The 19,970-nt window shown below is 44.0% G+C and overlaps 1 protein-coding gene across 5 annotated transcripts in view; it reads right to left on the reverse strand.

Moving 5' to 3' along the window:
• DOCK5 (dedicator of cytokinesis 5) overlaps positions 1-19,970 on the reverse strand; it is a 151,415-nt gene that overhangs the window by 113,556 nt on the left and 17,889 nt on the right. For all 5 annotated transcript variants that reach the window (XM_050939817.1, XM_050939815.1, XM_050939814.1 and 2 more), the window contains exons 2-3: positions 12,033-12,116; positions 1,643-1,683 (exon numbers count right to left, since the gene is read on the reverse strand). In XM_050939817.1, the coding sequence (XP_050795774.1) occupies positions 1,643-1,683; positions 12,033-12,116 (125 nt within the window). The remainder of the gene's footprint in view (positions 1-1,642; positions 1,684-12,032; positions 12,117-19,970) is intronic.

Raw genomic sequence — 19,970 nt, forward strand, 5'->3', positions numbered from 1 at the left:
AACCACCACTTTTTTTTTTAATTTATGATTTTTAAGCTGATTCCATGTTTTTTTGTATGCTTGATGCTGGCAATACTGCTAATTTCATCATAATGCAACTGGCACCAGAGCTCTGAGGTGGCACTGAGCTTTTTCTCTCTGTGATATTTAGCTCGCTGCCTTTTGCTCCCATAATTGGTCTAACTGATCACCAGATGTGGGGTCCAGAAGGAATATTCCCCCAAATTGACAGTGACCGGGGGTAGTGGGGAGGAGTTAACGTTCTTCTGCAGCGTGTGAATGCAAGTCACTTGCCCGGATATCTAGGTCTATCTAACTTAATTATTCCCCTGCCATTGCATGGGCCTCCGGCACTGATGCACCTCGGTCCTCCTATTCTCTGCCTGTGACACATAACAGCCTCGTCTCCTGTGGGTTGTCATCCTTTGGTCTCATTTCAGTTTTACTGGGCTTAGCTTGCAGGTGCCAGGTGGGGTGGCTGACCTCTGATAGACCTGCTGGTCCCTTCTGGCCTTAAACTCTATGATTCTACATAACATATATTTGGCATAGGCTTCATCCTGCTAGCTGCTGACCATTCCCACCTCCACTGGGCCTCTCTCTCTGGACAATAAATACCAAATGTTCCACAGCAACTGGATTTTTTTAAACAAGCTTTCATGAAGCATATAAAATGAAAACTGCAGCTGAATTTTTGATTTACCTCCCATTTCCACTTAACTCAGCTTCTGTTTTCTCAGCAGCAGCCCGGCTGGTTTCATAAAAATGTCAGGATTCTCCCGTCCCCTATACATCCCTCTCAGATCAATAATCGGCTGCAGTGCTGCTCTTTGCTTCTTCAATTTGCAGCCCAACCAAATTTTATCTTGACGCCAAATAACAAGGCCTGGTAATAAATGACATCTAAAATTTCAATTAAAATAGTGCTTTCACATTGTCTTCCCCAGAAAGCTCAAGTCGAAAGGAAAAGCAGAGCAGTTTAAAAGGGTTTCAGATATGCTGATGAATGGCTTTCAAAAGATAAATAGAATCCAGAGCAATTTGCTTTGGCTCCAGTCTTTTTTCCCCTTCTGACTGCAGGGGAGTTTGTTCCTGACAGGTGTGAGGATTTGCAACACTGGTTGAAGTCAGTGGGAGTGGGGAGGCTGCTCACCACTTTGCAGAATGAAGCCCAGGATGGGTTTTCACCATCAAAGGCCCTCTCCCACCATGGTAATCAAATGCAAAGGTCACCTTGACATAGGGTGACCAGACAGCAAGTGTGAAAAATCGCGACGGGAGGGGGAGGAGGGGGGAGGAATAGGAGTCTATATAAGAAAAAAGACCCAAAAATCAGGACTGTCCCTATAAAATCAGGACATCTGGTCACCCTACCTTGACCAGATCTTCATGGAGCTTCCTGATAGGAAAGAGCTCTCTCCCCCCACACCATGATGCAACTGTGGAACTATGCACTACGTGGCTGAGGGTGGAGTAGTCTGGTGTTATCACCCTCAGAATTCGTGGATCTGCACTTAGATGTATCCACTAGCCTACCACCCATATATCAAATGACCACAGGAATACAGGGTATTACAATGCTGGATAGGGCCTGGCAAAATGTAACACATAAAAATAACTATTATTGAAAAATACAATGTACCTTTTTCGATTTATTCCTGAGGGTGTATCCTCTGTACCAACCTGCCAAGGAACAACAGAAATACAATGACTCTTCACATATAGGAATTAAACATGCAAAGCTATTAGCAACACATGTTGTTCTTACCACATATAATCCATGGGCCAAATCCTACTGGCTTTGCTCACTTCAGATATCCCATTGAAGCCAGTGGTACCACCAGTGAGAACAAGGTCAGTGGGAATGGGCCTTACAATAAGGCTGAACTTGAAAGAAGAGTGGCTTTTTCTACTATGAAATGACACAGTGGGCCTGCTCCTTTAGCTGGAACTGTGTTTCAGCAGTTGCAGTACTTATTATTTCTATTATGGTAGCACGTAGATCCCCAACTGAGATTAGGGCCCGTTTGTGCTAGGGGCTGTACATAAATGTAGCAAAATGATTCCTTGCCTTACAGAGCTAACAATCTAAATAGACAAGATAGACAAAGGGAAAGAGAACACAAGAATTATTATGCCCATTTTATAGATGGGGGAACAGGCATAGAAAGATAAAATGACATCCCCAAGGTCACATAGGAAGTTTGTGGCAGAGCTGGGAATTGAATCTTTTGACGCCACGGCCTTAACCCTAACACCATCCTTCTTCTCATATGGGTGTTAATCCAATTCTCTATGTAGATAATGCCTGAGTCTTATATTTACACTTTCCTTTCTCTGCTGCCCATCAACTAATGTGAAATCTTTCTGTGAAGGAAGGCTGAAAGAGAAATTAGTAAAGGGTCTTCACTTTTATGAGAGAAGGGAAAAAAACATCAACAAATTATTTGCCCTAGATAGAGATATTATTCCTATTTACTGCCTTTGTGACAAGCTCCAGGGAAGTATCGGTTACAGAGTAATAGCTGTGGTTCTTGAAGACCAGAAGTCTATCACTTTTAGAAGAACATTTCTTCCCTCTTTAGAACTTGGGGTTCAGCCAACATTTTAATTTCAAGGTGACTGGAAGGCAAGTGTATGAATGAATGAGTGTATTTTGTCCTGCTGCTCTCAAGTGAGCCTTACTTAGCAAGTGGGAAATTTAAATCACTGGAGAGGAAGGACAGTCTTGTTGTTAAGATATTGGCCTGAGACTCAGGAGATCTGTGTTCTATTCCCAGCTCTAACACAGATGTCTTGGGCAAATCATTTCACATTGTGTGCCTGTTCCCCAGCTGGAAAGACTAGCCTCCCACCCTTTGTCTTGTCCATTTATGGTGATCGCCAGAAGCTAATGTAATAAAACCAACAACAGTGTCCTTTCAACTACAGAACCAGGTTTATTTTAAACATTGACCTGCAAACATTGTCTCCAGCTTCACATTTCTGCAATATGATGGGTAAATTTGCCTTTTTCATAATGCTACTTTACTCCTAAAATAACTATTCCAAAGGTCAAAAGATTCTGCTTCCTCAGCTCTCATCTTTAGTAACTTCCTGGCACACAGCTCTTCGGCATTTTGTTTTGTTTTGGTTGTTGCTTGCATTGACATGTAAAAGTTACACACAAATGTTGCTATTGTTTCTTAGGGGAGCTGGAGTGGTATTTATTATCTACAGGGTATGAGTGGTGCTCAGAGGCATCAGGGCAGACAAAGTCATTGCCCCATGGAGCTTACTCTCCAATATACGTACAGATAACCCAGCCAGCAAAGAGCTCAACAAGAGAGTGGGGGATTAGTAGGTGACAAAACAAAGGGAAGAGGGTCGAAAAGCATTTGTGGAAGTATTTTTATATTTGGCAGAGATAGGTCTCAGCCAAAATCCTGGATGTGCTCACCCTGCCCCCACATCCAAACTTTAGAGAAGTCCAGATTTTGCAAATCTGGCCCATTTCTGTAGTAATTGTAAAATCAGTCAAGTTCGGTTACAAAATCCTCTGTATTCCAGAAGCTCTGGGGGTGTGGGGCAAGGTACCATGCCTTCCACTGGATAAAAACAGGATTATACATTAAACATGGTCCAATGGATGAAGTACTGGATTGGGAATGAGGCGATTTAGATTCTATTCTTAGCTTCATCAATAGTTATCTGAACAGCCTAGTGTGAGCTATTTATGGCCTGAGCCAAAGCCCAGTGAACTCAATGAGACTCTTTCCAGCAACTCTGGTTTGCTCTGGCTCAAATCCTTAACCCCTCCATTTCTCAGTTTCCCCATCTGTACAATGAACTTAGTGATATTAAGCCACCTTCTAAAGCACTTTGAAATCATGGAATGAAAGGGCTGTGTTACATATAATTATTACATAAAGCGATATTCCAGCACTTCTTCATGCTTTCCACTCATCCTTGGAACAGTGCATCCTCTGATCTTTTCAAAATTCTGTTCTAACTTTCAATAAAATTAGTCAAAAGACCAGGTGGGTGAGGTAATATCTTACTGGACCAACTTCTGTTGGTGAGAACGCCAAGCTTTTGAGTTACACAGAGCTCTTCTTCGGGCCAGCATCACAGCAAAATGCCAGGTGTCTCCAGGGCCGGTGCAAGGAAGTTTTGTGCCCTAGGCGAAACTTCCGCCTTGCACCACCCCCCCACCCAGCCAACCCCGCCCCCCGCAGCAGCTAAGCCAGCTCCCCACTTGAGGAGCCCCCCCCGCAGCAACTACCCCCCCTCTGCAGCTAACCCCGCCCAGAGAGACCCCCCCTCCGTAGCAGCTAACCCCAGCTGGGGAGACTCCCACCCTTTGCAGCAGCTAACCCTGCCTGGGGAGACTCCCACCTCCTGTGGCAGCTAACCCTGCCCCTCTGCGGCAGTTAACACCGCCCGGGTAGCCCACCCCAGCTCACCTCCACTGAACACGCCAGCGCCACTCTAAGTCTCCTCCCCTCCCAGACTTGCGGCGCTGATTGGAGGAGACTTATGAGCGGGTGCTGTGTGCTCAGTGGAGGAGGCAGAGTGGAGGTGATCTGGGGCGGGGAGCAGTTCCACTGTGCGCCCCCCACCTTCCATTACTGCGGGAGGCCCTCCCTGCACTCCCCCCCTGCCCCAGCTCACCTCCACTCCACTTCCTCGCCTGAGTGGGCTTTTAGGCGCCCCCAATCACTAGGCGCCCTAGGCAGCCACCTAGTTTGCCTGAATCGTTGCGTCTCTAATATCGTGGGATCAACACGGCTACAATAACACTGCATAAAATAACTTTATTCGTCATTTGCAGAGAACAAGTGCTCGTGGCAATGGTCATTTTAGCTGTTTCTTTTCTTTTCTTTTTTTTTCAAATACAAGTCTAGAAGCTTCAGACAAATGGTAGAGTAGTTAAGTGTTTCCCTCAAGTTTATTCCCTTTGCAAGGATGACAGTGGATAAATTTTAGGATGAAAAGGAAGATTTTCATGCCAGAACTAAAGAGAAAGGAGAGAACATCAGTCTCTTTCTCTCTCTCTCTCTCTCACACACACACACACACACACTTTCTCTGCCCAGACATTTGTTATTCATTTGGATAGTTGTATTTGACTAAGATAAAAATACTTTTATATAAAGAGAGTGCCTTTTCTCCTGAAAACTGATAAACGACTCTATAATAAAATGAGATATATTGGACTCATGTCATCCACCACTGAAATGCAGCCACTCCTGGGGTGTGATAGGGCAGCTGTTACATGGTATTGCTGTGTGCTATTTAACAGTTTATGACAGAAGTTGAAAAGGATACGGACATCCCTGTTGAAAATGCCACAGGAAAATTTAAGGAGGTAGAATGTTGAAATTTGCAGGATACAGGGGTTAACTTACAAAAAGTGCCATGAGATTTTTTTTTTAACCTCTCATCTAAAAGTTTATTTTGTTTGCTGTTGTAAGTTTAGGTTTATTTGTGTAACAGTAGCACTTAAGAGATCCTAAACAGGACTGGAACTCAGTTGTGCTATACATATACAGACATTGCCACAAAGAGCTTACAAACTACACAAGCGAAGCAGACAAAGTGGGGGGGGGGGGGGCAGAAACATATTACTATGCCCATTTTGCAGATGGGGAACTGAAGCCCACAGAGTAAGTGGCTCACCCAAGGTTACACAGAGACACTGGGACAGAGTTGGGAATAGACCCCAGAACTCCTCAGTCCCTGTTCACTTCCTTTTGAACAAGGCCATCCTTTTTTTTCACTGCAGTGCAACACACTGCGAGCCACTGCACTACAGTGAGAAAGGGATTCCTCCATTCACCTGTGGCAATCAAAGCAATGTCTGAGACAGAAGCAGACAGTACAATGTAATTTGCACCTGTATGAAACCTCCTTGGCCAGCTCTCCAAAGCTGAGCTCTCTTTCCCCTTCTCTCCCTGTTTTTGCCATTTTCTACAGCTGGTAAAAGTTACGGGCTAGAAAACGAGATTCCAAACAGGATTGGAATTTGCACCCCCTTAGGACAGATTCCCAGAGCTAAAGTGAAATCTAACTCTGAGGAAGTCTGCAAAAGTTCTACAGGCACAGTTCACCCAGGGGGCAGCGTTAGGATGCACATGCAAAGCGGTGTCTTTTTATTGCTATTTGGTGGATTATTCAGTGTAAAGCACATTTCCCCAGTTACAAACAGCTACCAGCCAACACTTGGCAAACAACAGGCTGGGTTTCGCCTGGTCTTGTTATCGGGGGAGCAGGTTGTTCAACAAAAAGAGCACGCACACTTGTGCAGCCAGATCACCCAGACGGAATAATGAAGAAAAAATCTTACTTCATGATTTACAATGGAGTGCCAAATCTGAGACCCCCAGACTGTCTAAGCAGCACATTTAAAAAATGGCAGCACGTGTGTTTCCTTTAAAAAGGAGGAAAATTCTAAGGAGACTGGCTCTGACCAGATGTTTCATGTTTAATGAATAAACCATCCTGTGCTAAGTCCAGCTTAAGGCAGAGCAAGGCACGACAGAAGGTTTTTAAGATTCATTTCAGCGTAGGCAACGAAACAACCACTGTCAATGATTTAGACCTCATTTATGCAGAGGATCTGCCCTGACTGCAGCCAATTGTGTAGCTTCACCAGGGCAAACCTCTAGTGTAGATGACCCAAGGTGCTATAAGCCAGAGTTTGCATTATTTCAGTTTCAATAAATAGTGTCCTGCCTACATAAGGGGATTGTGTAACCCACTGGTAACGGTGCATTGCAGGTTCCCCTCTGTGCTGATTTAGTCTGCTACAGCTCCTGCCTAGACAGTCTGGGCCCCTTAGCTCAAGCTGTAGCAGCTCATACCATACTATCAGCTCTTGAGATCCCTGGTTCAAATCCCAGTATATCTGCCAAGATAGTGACCATCACTTTTGCACTGGTGTGCTATCCTGGTGCTTGTGACTGGACAAAACTCCCACCGTGGACAAGGCTACAACCTAGTCCAGCAATCTGAGATGGTATTACTCTGACCTTCCAGCTGGATTCTATCACTGTAGGAAAAGGGAACCCTTCACAATAACCCAGGCCTGCTCACTAGGGCCATAATCAGGACTTCTAAATCGTTATTTCATACACCCATTTAGTAAAGGGGAAAAGGACACAAACCACAAAGCTGGACTATAAGGACCTCATCTAAAGGTCTGTGATGTCAACAGGGAACTTTCCATCAACTCCAATGGACTTTGGCTCCTGGATTCAGTGTTTCCAAGGCCAGAAGGGACTGCTGTGATCATCTGCCTGACCTCCTGCATAGGACAGGCCACAGAACTTCCTCACAACAACTCCTAGACCATGTATTTAGAAAAGCATCCAATCTGGATTTTAAAAATAATGCAGAATCCACCATGACTCTTGGTACATTGTTCCAAAAAAGACACCCATCCAGAATAGCTGATAGCCTGGGGAAACCACATAGGACTCTGCCTAATTCAGAGCAGGGAGTTAAACCAGGCTTTCCTGCATCCCAGGTAAGTGCCCAAACCACCAGGCTATTCAGGGGTCCTACATGCAGATCCTAAAGGCACGAATGGCACTAAACAAGTGGAGGTAGGCCAGGGATTTTGCTTTACCATCCAGACAGGGGGCTGGGATTAACTTGGGTTTATGTCAATTTCCAGGGGAGTCCTACCTACAATTTAACACTGCTCTCTCGCATAGGAAAATGCTGAGGGAGGGAAATCACACTATAACTACTCTACCTTAGGCAGGCCTGCTGATAGAAATTCCAGGCCCCAGGGCCAGGACTGTCCCTGGTGAGGGCAAGGCTGGGGGCAGCAGTGATGAATCCGTCACTTCAGGGACAGCCCATGCTGGACCTGGGACTCAAAGCATGGGGCCCGGAGCAGTCTCACGCTCCTAGGCGCCCTGCGGCCCACCTGGGTGATTTAATAGGGCCTGGGCTCCCAGCTGCTGCTGCTACCAAAGCACCCGGTCCCCTGGGCAACTGCCCCCTTCTCCCCACCCCCCGCATTGGTGGATCTGACCTCAGGTTTTACCTATTACTCTAGTACCCTGACCTTCCTTTAGGGTCAATTGTTCCTTGAGGCAATTCCCAATGCAGGGAATTTTATAGGGAATTGATATCTCCCAGCTAGAGATTCTGGCCCATTTGAGTCTCCATCCTCTTTTTTTTTTTAAATTACTGGCAATGACTTGTCTCTTATGGGTGAAATTCACCCCAAGGCAGACATCCTCCACAAGGCCTTAAACACCATATAGCCTTCTCGAGCAGAGTTTAATAAGCAGGGTCCTTTGTATAGGCAGGGGAAGCTCCAGGCCCCAGCACGCCAAGCGCGTGCTTGGGGCAGCATGCTGCGGGGAGCACTCTGCCGGTCGCCCGGAAAGCGACAGGCGGCTCCTGCGGAGGGTCCGCTGGTCCCGCGGCTTCGGTGGAGCCGCGGGATCCGTGGACCCTCTGCAGGCATGCCTGCAGGAAGTCCACTGGAGAAGCGGGACTGGCGACCAGCAGAGCTCCCCCTGCGGCATGCCGCCGTGCTTGGGGCAGCGAAATGTCTAGAACCGCCCCTGTGTATAGGCCCTCTGCAAACGGCAAATAGCACATAGGCCTTTTGGTCTTAGATAATCACCCTCTAGTTCATTTCAGAGCTCCCTGTCTTTTCATGGGCCTCCTCCAATCTAGACTTGCTTAGCTCTGTCAGTGTTATGACTTGGGAGCTCTCCCGCCAGCTGAGATTAAGATAACATTTATTGTTATACAAAGAAGCCAAGTGCAGGCTTCAACCTTTCTGTCTCGCAGCTGAGGAACAAACTGTGCATTTCTGCTCTTTCTGACGGAGCGGAGCCAGACGCACAGAGAATACAAAGAGCTTTCAAGCTCCAGTTGCCCAATACACCAAGACTCCTTCACTGCATACAGAGGAGGAGAGAATACAGCCCTGCTCCAATCACCTAAACTAGGAGTGGGGGAACCAACATTAGGAGTAAATAGAAGGCATGTTTCTAGATGTGAGAAGGAGGAGAAAGACATCTGCAGGTAAAATTGCCCTGTGTACGTCCTGGTAACTCAGTATAAGTCCTCACCAGGGCTGGCTGGAAAACAAGAATCCCATTTCATGAAAAATGCCAGGGTTTCCACATTTGTTTCCATTCTGAAGTGGAGCAAAACAAAGATTTTATTTTCAAAAAAAAATTTTGTGCATGCAAAAAAACCAGGATCCAGGGATTCAAACTTGAGTCTCCCAAATCTCTGGTGAATGCCGTAACCAGCAGCCTGCAGAGACTGTCTCTGACTCTCTCTCAATCTCTGGTGTTGGAGCTGTTCCACTTTGTATAAATAATTAAATATTCATTGGGCAAGAAAAAGAAACTGACTCTAGTCTAGGGGTAGGGCCCTCAACTGGCATGTGGGAAAGCCAGGTTCATGTCACTCCTCTGCATGATTCAGAGCAACCCCTCAGATGGAAACTGGAGGTGAAACTAATATGCCCCAGAGAAAAAACTTTATAGGGCAGAGCTTCCTTTCTGGGGAAGCCATCAACCTAGTAAAATAGAACTTGAGACCTGTGCACCTACATAAAGCCAGTGATTTTCAGACCAAAAAAAGAGAAAAAGCCTTTGTTAAGCTAGAGTTCAGCTTGTACAGAGGCAGCATTAACACAGGAGGAATAAAGACATTTCTTGCAGAAACACTGTTGTTTTCAAAAGAACAACCCATACACATCTGGAAACCAAGACACACAAAGCTGAGGTCACGAGTGAAAGGAAACACAGACTTGCAAGAGTGTCCACAGCAAAAGAAAAAAGAAAACTTGGAGTTTCTATGTTGAAACTTTTTTTTTTTTTGGGGGGGGGGGGGGGGAAGCTGAAGGCAGGAGCAGGTACTCATATCTGTAAGAGAATTCCCCAAGGAGCCACCTGCACCCCTTTTTTTGGGGGGGGGGGGGAGAAACCTTTATAATTCACAAATGCCTAGCCTGACTTCCCTCCGTCTTTCCAATAAAATGATTATTTGTGTTCTCGTAGCACCTAGAGGCACCAGTCATGGATCAGGATCCCGTTGTGCAAGGTACTGTACAAACGCAGAATAAAAAGCCCTATTGCAAAGAACTTGCAATCCACTCTCAGTTTAAATTCCTAATTGCACAGTTTCAGGCAGATGGCAGACAACATGAGGACTAATTTACTCTACTTGACGTCTCTGTTAACAGCTGGGTAAGGAGGAAACTGAACAACCATGTAAAAATCCTATTTTTTCTAAGTTCAGGATATACCCAGCTTCACAAAAAAAGGCTGTTTTTAGCTTTAAGCCTCTCTCTTCTTTGCAAAATCGGCTCATATGTTGGCTCTATTGCTTATTAAATTCTCTCTTACAAACACACTCCTCCATTACCACACACATCACTGTAAACATACCCATCAGTAGTATAATCAGCTTTGACATGTAAGATCAGGCTGGCTGGCTGGCTCCAGTGTCAAGGTCAAAGAGAAGTGGAAGGAGACCAACTCACTAACAGCAAATTGCTAAGCAAGCAACTTGCCCTGCTCAATGGAGATACCAAAGTGGGGGGAGTTGTACATGTTCTCCCCACCTCCCTCCAAAGATGCAGTTTGCGGAAGTCTGATGACAATTTATATTCACAAAAGGCCTTTTGGCTTTTGGAGAGAACAGAGATAGCATGAAATGGAGATATGGGTAGTGTACTCTTCACAGGATATAGCTGGTTCTATTCTGTTCCCAGCAGAGAAATATTAGACAGTCCAGTTTAACAGCTAAGTATTATAAGATCTAAGTATTAATTTTCATTTGCACCATTTTTAAAGCAGTTTTAATAGCTAGTGATGTGCTATACAGAACTTCCTTGTATTTAAGAGACAAATACCCAGCAAGTATTGCATAATAACACAAGGAGCTCAGATGCTATGGTGATAGGAGTCATAAAATAACTATAGGAGCGACTCTTAACCCATTTACCATTGTGGGCTGCATCTGCAGCTCTCTGTGTGCAGTGTGAATACAGCCCACCTAATATATATACTACCTGTATGGCCCTGAGGATGTCACATGGGCTGAGCTGTGTGCTGATTGGGCCGCAAGTGGCTCCAAAAAGTGACAAATATATTCTGGGGTCCTGGAACTCTTCTCCCTCGAGATGTCTCAGTTCAGTTTACAAATCAAAAAATAGTGATTTTTTCTAACTGGCAGATCTGAAAAGAGCACCTTGGGTCTGAAAATCCATTACATCATCCCACCGATAAGAAAGATCCTGTGGCTGGAACTAAGGCTTGTCTACACAGGACGTTACTGAGCGGCAAGCCAGGGTGTGAATTTACAGCACACTCGGTTGCCATTCAGTAATGTCCCATGTAGATAAGGCCTTAGTTTGTTGATGTCTGAGGCAGAACAGAATCCAGCTTGCATGCATATTCACTAGCTCTCCGGGAACCAAATATTTAAATTCTTTGCATGTGTCAATATGGCAGGCAGATGCAACTCAGAGAGAGATAGGGAAACAGGATTCAGAGTAAGAAAGTGCCATTATTACACAGGAACTTTCTCAAACATCACCACATCTCAAACATCACCACATATTACACACACAGACATTTAATTTAGAAAAATATGTAGCACATGAAGAATGCTCACATGCCAAAACGAGCAATACGCCTTGTATTTCTTGAGTTGAGAATAACTTCAACTCCTTCAAAACTAGAGACAAGCCTGAGAGAAGCTTCTTCAGCTGGGAAACTCTGGATGCAAACTTCAAAACTATCCCATCTTTTTAATGGGCCAAACACCACCAGACTTTAATTGGAAGTTTGGATCTGGATCCAAGTTTTGTATCCTACTAGATCTAGTCAGAAAGTGGTAAATACTTTCCACAAACAATTTCAGAAGCAACAAAACAAAACAAAATCATTTTCCCTAAACTTTTCATTTAAATATTTTAATTTTGAGGGATATAATTTTAAAACACTTGTTTCAGAGATTTAAACTTTTACCATATAGAAAGGTGGTGGTTTGGGACTTACCTTCATACATCTCCAAAATGTGAACCGTATCACCAACCTGCAAGGAGAGCTCCACATCTTGGACAGCCTCGTAATTGTAGATTGCTAGAAGTGAGGGAGAGAGATTAAAAAAATATAATCACGCGGGAAGTGAAGTGGAGCCAGAGAGTATGAAGATAATCAGATGTTGCAACCTGATGTCTTGCAATTGGCCAAACCCTTTGGAAGAGCATTGCAAATGATTTTACTGACTAGTAGCTATTTGAAGCGTAACAGACTGAGAATGTGCATATCACATCTCCCTCTTGCAGCAGGTCCACTCAAGAATTAGAACATATTAACATCTTAGCAACTACCTGGAGCGGCAGAGCCGTGTGCTGTGATGCTCAAGGTCCTGCGTTCAAACGCTGCTAATGACCCAAGCAGGGGAAGGGAAGTCATTACACAAGCATTGATCCTGGGCCAATTATATGACAAATGCCCTTATTTACTAACCCTTCAGAAAGCAGGTGGGAGAGCAATTTTGTCAAGCACACACAAGACAAAGATTTTCCATTTCATTTTCAATGCTCCATATTCGTTGCCTGGGCCTGCTGCCGCAGAGCGTAGCTGCTACTCAGTGATCTGGCACATCTATGGCATAAGTGAGTGTTGCTGGTGTCTGAGTAGGGAACATGCTAACAAGCAAGCTTGTGATTCACCATGAGCTACATCTCTAACTAAAACAATGTCAATGCAAATACTGTCACTGAGTGTCAATGGGAACAGGATCAAACCCCAAGCCGGCAGTGCCTACACGAGTCTTGCTCTGCAGCCTTCTAGGGAAAAGCCGTCATGATGGGCACTGAGGCCTTGTCTAGACTAGAAAGTTGCACTATTGTAACTTGAATTGGCTTTTAACTGCACAAATAGCCTTTTACATCATTTTAAACTACACTGGTTTAAATTCACACCTTAAGGTATACCAGTGAAGCTCTCTCATTTGTCTAAGACTTGAAACTCTGAGCAGCAAAGGCATATTTAGACTTCAGTTGTCTCTTGGCTAGCTACTCCCTAAGGAATTGCAGAGGTGAAGTACAGAAGCAGTGGGAGGGAAGTACACTGCATTTTTAAGGAGGGACATTAACTTGGCAAATGTTACCAGCTGACTCTAGCAAAGTGGCTCCTACTTCAGAGAGTTTGCATGTGAAGGGCGCCCTTTGAACATAATTAAAAAAAAAATCTTCAATTGCTGCATCAGGAAATTCACAACATCAAACGCCTATCATTTCCGTCCCGGCGAAGTATATTACTTCCTGGCTTGGAGCCAATATAAACAAATGACTGTGGCTTACCACACCGGAAATCATATCACATACTAACTTTCTTTAAAATACCATAGAGCTACAAATAATGCAGCAATGAGTGGGCAGGTTATGTGAATTTCCTGCAACCCCTAAAATAGGCATTTGTCCATAAACACTTATTTTCTTATGCTGCTTTGTTAGTGTTGATCGATACTGGGCCAAACTCAGACCGGGTGTAACTCCAATGAATGCATTATTGGGGTAGATTTTCAACTGACTAAGGTTTACCCCCCCCCGCAAAGAATCATAGATACAAAGGACAGAAGGAACCACTGATCATCCAGTCTAACCTCCTGGATAGGGTTGCCAACTTTCTAATTACACAAAATCAAACACCCTAGCCCTGCCCCTTCCCTGAGGCCCTGCCCCCTTCCCCTCCCCTGCCCTGAGGCCCCACCCCCACTCACTACATTCCCCCTCCCCCAGTGGCTTGCTCTCCCCCACCCTCACTCACTTTCATTGGGCTGGAGTAGGGTGTTGGGGTGCAGGAGGGGGGTGAGGGCTCTAAATGGGGGTGCAGGTTCCAAGGCAGGGCCAGAAATGAGGGGTTCAGGGTGCGGGAGGGGGGGACAGGGCTGATAGACCAAGTACTTCTGAAAGTTTTCATAAAAGTACCATGTACTAACCTGACTAAAGGAACTGTCTGCAATCATGCTGTCATTGCAGGAAATCTGTCAGATCACTAAAGCTAGGAAGGCTTGGGCCATTACTTGGATGGGACAGCTCCAAAGCACCCCAAGGTGCAGCAGGAAGTGGTGCGGATGATTCAGGTGAATAGAATTCTTGCCCATGAGTCATTTCTGGACAGACATCCCAGTAGGCAGTGCTAGGGGGCACAGGGCTACTGGAGGTGCCATTCTTCAGATGTGATTTAAGATCCAACAGTCTGTGCTCATTAATAATCCCATAGCACTTCCACAAAATTAAAAAATTAAACCCGGGCATCCTGGCCAAATTCTAACTTGCCTAATTATATTCTACCATCTGAAATTCCTCCTGTGGTTCAATTAGATGTTACTTCGCTCTCTGTCCTAAAACACTGTTTAATGTCGTGCAATGTTCCACCTCAAAGGTGGCTGCTTTTCAGTGAAGGGGGTGAAGTGACTGCTACATATAGCTGTTAAGTACTCTGGGCTTCTGTGAAACGAAAAAGCACAATATAAACGCAAGTCACCATTTCTCCATAAGAAACTGCTTTAGCTTCCAACAAAAAGAGTCAGAGATGTTCAGCGTGTAACAGGTGGGTGGGCTCTACACAATCCTCCTTTTTAAGGTTTGGCTTAAATTAAGTTTCAGCATTAAAGAGCCTACTACGATATGTGTGTCGGGAGAGGACAGCAAGACTCCTTCCATACAGGGGAAATGTTTCAGACCCCCACAGGTAATGGCCTTGAGCAGAAGAAACATACTTACACCATTATTCATCAAAGATAGGCAAGATATACAGTATCTTGTTTTGCTTGATTGAATTAAACAAGAACACAGAGTCACTGTATATAAAATCTCCTACTCAACTCTTATGTGCAAAGTTACGAAAGACAAATTGCTGGCATATTTTCCTTGGGAGCTTTACTGTTTGCTACTGGGCTGTCTTATTCCTTGGAGCCAGCTGCATCCAAGACAGCTTAAATAGCTATAGATGGCCTGTCTGGACTTTTTATTGTGTGTGTTTAAACTGACCTTTTGGGGGCTTAAAAGAAAAAGTAATCTGCACCCACCAAATAAACATGTTCCTGGCATGAAGACATAAAAATCCTTCATGTACAACTTAAAAGTACATCAGCTTTTGCCCCCTCAACTGCAGTAATATTTGAAGTTAAATTTGCCTTTCTTATGAGTAAGCCTCAGTTGTGTTCTTTCCTCTACGGAACTTGGAAGCTTAGAAGAGCTGTTCTTTTCCTTTGTTTTCTCTAATGAAAATGGTTGTGCAAAACTAACCTCGAAGTCTAGAAAATTTAATCTGAAATGAGAGAGACAGAAGGAAAAGTATTAGCCATTAGAGAGAGAGAAATTGGGCTTGTTCTAACTATCACATTCTTTAAGCATAATTATTAGCAATGCATCACTTTGTCTCATTTACATGAGAAAAAGGAGGTCACCAGATTTGATTAACATCAGGTAAATTTAACACAATACTTTTTCAGCAATGTGTAGCCAGCCTGGGGAATTCATTAACAGAGAAGGTCAAAGGGGCAAACACTGCATCTGGATTTAAGAGGACAATGAATAATTTTATGACCAACAGCAGCAACTGTAGTTATAAAGACTAAGATAAAGGGAGCTAAATCTCATGCTTCAGGGCAAAAGCTGATTCCTTGCAGGCATCAGGAAGGAATTCCATTTCCCACAAACACAGCATTGCACAACTAGCTAGATGCTGTGTGCAGAGATTAGGGGTTGCTTTCTTCTGAAGTGTCATACACTGATCATCCCTGGAGGCAGGATACAGTTCTCCATGCAGTCAAAGGAGATAGCCAGTATTTATCCAGGGCTCTCCAAGGTATCCAGGCCCTGAATTGTAGCCACAAATGAGCGGGAAGTCAGTGTAGTCTACAGGGAGTGCACACAACTCGGCAAGGGCTGGTACATAGTGGTGTTACAACTGGGCAGGGATGGTATATTTGAGGTGAGGAGCAGGTCTGGTTTTACTCATACGCTCCATTGTGTATGTAGGTCACAAGATGAAACATAGTACTGTACATTCCTGATCTCCGAAGCACCAGAGAGTGGGACTTGAAAGATCAGGTATCACCAGCGCCACACATCCAGCAGAAAAAAAATCAAAGAACACAGACACACAAACTCAAAACCCACAAGACCTCACTTTCTACTAGACACTGTCCAAGTGGTCTGGAGAAGACTTAATTTGCCACACTAACATCACAACCATTTGCAAATCACTGGGCCTGACCTTGCTTCCACTAAAATCAACTGGAACTTTGTCTTTGCTTACAACAAGAGCAGGATCAGGATCATTGGGTCAATTCCATATATGCCATATCAACAATATTCATTTACCGAAAAGGTGACAATCCAGTCAACAGCAAGGCCACATATTAACGGGCTTTTCACCAATGAGTGGTATGTGCCTAGACAAGTAAATACTTTGTCTTTCTACAGTGCCTTTCACATGAGAATCTCAACACACTTTACAAAGGTGGGTGTTATTCTCTCTTCTACAGATGGGGACATTGAGCCAGGGCAGTTGAAGGATATGGACAATTGATCTGTAGCAGAGCTGCAAAAGAAAACCAGGACTCCTAACTCATGGTCCTGTTTTAACCACTAAACCAACAACAATGCCTCTCACCCACAGTTGATAAAATGTTCTTAAAGCAACTAAATTTAGCCAAAGCATCTGGAAATAAGATTTATGGAGGCACAAACTTTCACGTATCCTTCTGTGTATAATCCAAAACAGAACAAAACAACCTCGTTACCCAATAATTTGATTAAGCATGTTTAAACTGTAGATTACTTGGCTGCAAAATGCAACCACTGCAGGGTCCATTATCTCTCATTTAGGTCAAAATATCCAGCCCTCCCTCCCGCCTCCTTCAAGAGCACATGATAACAGCTTCCAAACAACACACCCCGCTTCTCAGAAGGCATTTCTGCCCTAACCACTATCTCACAAGAGAAGGCAGAGCCTTGCTTTCTCTGAACAAAGAATCACATTCAGTGCCTTTGCGCTGAGCAGCCCTAGTCTCATTACATCTTTCAACCGAAGAGTCATGAACTATTGTCTGGAAAGAAAACTATGTGCTTTATGCTGCAGTGAACATGTAGCTAGAGTTGGCATTTGCATTGGGGAGACCCATTTGGAGAGCGCTTGGTATGCTGTCTGTTGCCAAGATGGAGTCAACAAACAGTGGCTTCATTTAAAAAAATAAGGAACTGCCCAAGGAGCCCATTCTTAATAGGGACAAAGCCTTTTTGATGTTTGGAAGAAAATCTTTTGAAATTGCCCAGACATTTATGGCTGGGGAGAAAAAAACAGATGAAGAGCATAATTAAGAGTTGTGTGTCAGATTTTTAAAAAAATTGTGGTTTGGCATCATGGAATAAACACATCAGCTGGGTTTTTATCCTAAGATGATCAGCCATGAAATAGTTAACGATACTGACGTTCAAGGCCCCAATTCAGCAAAGTAGTTCAGCATTTGCTTAACTTTAAACAAGTGGTTCCATTGACTTAAACTGGATTACTCACATACTTAAAACACTTCGCCAAACTGCCACCATTAAGTTTCAGAGTTAAACTGCTGAGCTAAAAGGAAACGGTTTACACCAGTCTCAGACTTATTGTTTCAAGTTGGCTTTAGACTCAGAAAAAACACTGCATGTGTTACACTTGCATCACATTTGGAGGGTTTTCTTCATAATTTTATGGACCAAAACAACAATAAATTCTAGATTTTGAAGCTAGAGGTGATTCTGTGGCAAATTCTATACTGCGGAATCAGGGAGTACACCTGATCTTCTTGGTTTCTGAACAGATGCTGTTATGTAAGAACTCAGGACCTGATCCAGAGCCCACTGATGTTAATGGGAGCCTTTCCATTGATTTCAATTAACTATAATCATGCCCTCTGAGGTGGGCAGCTGAGTTGACTCAAAACTGATTATGCAGGAAAAAGTAATATAGTCTCCATCTTTCCATGTCTAAAATATTCACACTCGTCATCTTTCCTCTCAATTATTTATTGCCAAGTGTTTATTTGCATTACCCTAGTGCCTAGGAGACCTAGTCATGGACAGGACCCTACTGTGCCAGGTGCTGTACAAACACAGAACAAAAAGACAGTCCCTGTTAATGCTATGGTTGCTTACAGAAAACAATGGTCAGATTTTGATCTCACTTACACTCATATTAATCTGGAGTAACGCCACTGACTTTGCTGGAGTTTACATATTTACCTTGATGTCAATGGGAGCAGAGTGTGGGCCATGAGGTGTAATGCTGCTATTACTGGACCAGGGCCAGCTCCAGGGGTTTTGCCACCCCAAGCAGCCAAAAAAAAAAAAAAACCCAGGATCGCAATCTGCAGCAATTCAGCGGGAGATCCTTCACTCCGACTGGGAGTGAGGGACCCTCCGCCAAATTGCCGCCAAATACTTGAAAGTGCCACCCCACTCCGGAATGGCTGTCCCAAGCACCTGCTTGATAAGTCTGGAGCCAGCCCTGTACTGGACACTCCAAAGCTCATGTGGCTTTTACCAGTTTATGTGGCATTTATGAATACAGTTACTATGTGTATAGTTTGCACTGTGATCAAACCAGAGAGAATTCTTTAAATCTCTCCTATTCTGCCTCTAAATGCATGTTTTAAGCAGCTCAAGGGCCTGTCCAGACAAAGGAACTTTACAATCACAGCCCCTTTCTCTCCCCCGCACAACTATGCCACGAGAACAGAGCACCAAGAGAATCCATTGTAGGGAAACAGCCAAAAAAACAAAACCACAAGTATAGACAGACAGTAATTACTGTAACTGCACTTACACTGGATGAAATCCTGGCCCCATTGAAATTCCCACTGACTTCATTGGAGCCAGAATTTCATCCACTAACTACAGAGTTGAATAATTTCAGAAATCAGAAGGTTTATGATCATTTAGTCTGATCTCCTGCATAACACAAGCCAGAAAAGAAGCATCTGAAGAACTGCCCACGAAAACTTAGGCCCAAATAAATCTGTTAGTCTTTAAGGTGCCATCAAACTCCTTGTTGTTTCTGTGGATACAGACTAACTCGGCTACCCCTCTGATACAAGCCAGAGAGTTTCACCCAGTAATTCCAACTACTCCCCCACCGACACAGCTTGCTGTTGGGTTCAAGTTTTTGCTAGTATAATGGGCACAGTAATTGCTTATATTATTTTCTTGCATTCTAACTTATGTGTATCATAATGATGCACAAAAGTCATACTACCTAGCTGCAAGTGTGTGTGTTTTATTTTACATATATGTAATATGGAAAAACAATTATAGCTTTATGTACTTCTTTATCAAGTTCTCCGTTTCCTTTTTTTATTTGCACTCTCAAAATCCAATAGGGATTTTAAACTTAGTCAAAATAATTTCTCCACACTCAGCTCATGCCTGGAGTAACAGGGCACGTGCCAGCCAAAAGGGAAATACACTGTGGCCTGATCTACACTTCGAAGTTTTGCTAGCATAGCTATGCTGGCCAGGAGTATGAAAAAAATTACCCTCAACCAACCCAGCTATGTTGGCAAAAGGCCCAGTGCAAACGTAGTTATACCAGCAGAGAAGTGCTTTTGGTGGGTGTAAGTTATTTTGTTTGGGTAAAAGAATTATTTTGCTGGTAAAATCTTTGTCTCCATTAGCAGAGTTTGCCGGTATTACTATACTGTCAAATCCTTTCTAATGTAGAGAAGGCTTATGTTACGCATGCGTGGAAGCCTGCACACGTCCCACATACCCCATGCCGGGCTCAAGCTGCTTCTTCTTTCATATGGCTTGGGTAGGTAGCAATGACTAACAATTTATATCTAGGTTTGATAGCCAGCACATTGCCACAGCAGTGAGTTGGTGAATGTCCTTCAAGCCCAAACGAAGGGGACACTTGGGTATGACGTGCTCCATCGTT

Source organism: Gopherus flavomarginatus, chromosome 2, assembly GCF_025201925.1.
Source record: "Gopherus flavomarginatus isolate rGopFla2 chromosome 2, rGopFla2.mat.asm, whole genome shotgun sequence".
NCBI classification, from domain to species: domain Eukaryota; kingdom Metazoa; phylum Chordata; order Testudines; family Testudinidae; genus Gopherus; species Gopherus flavomarginatus.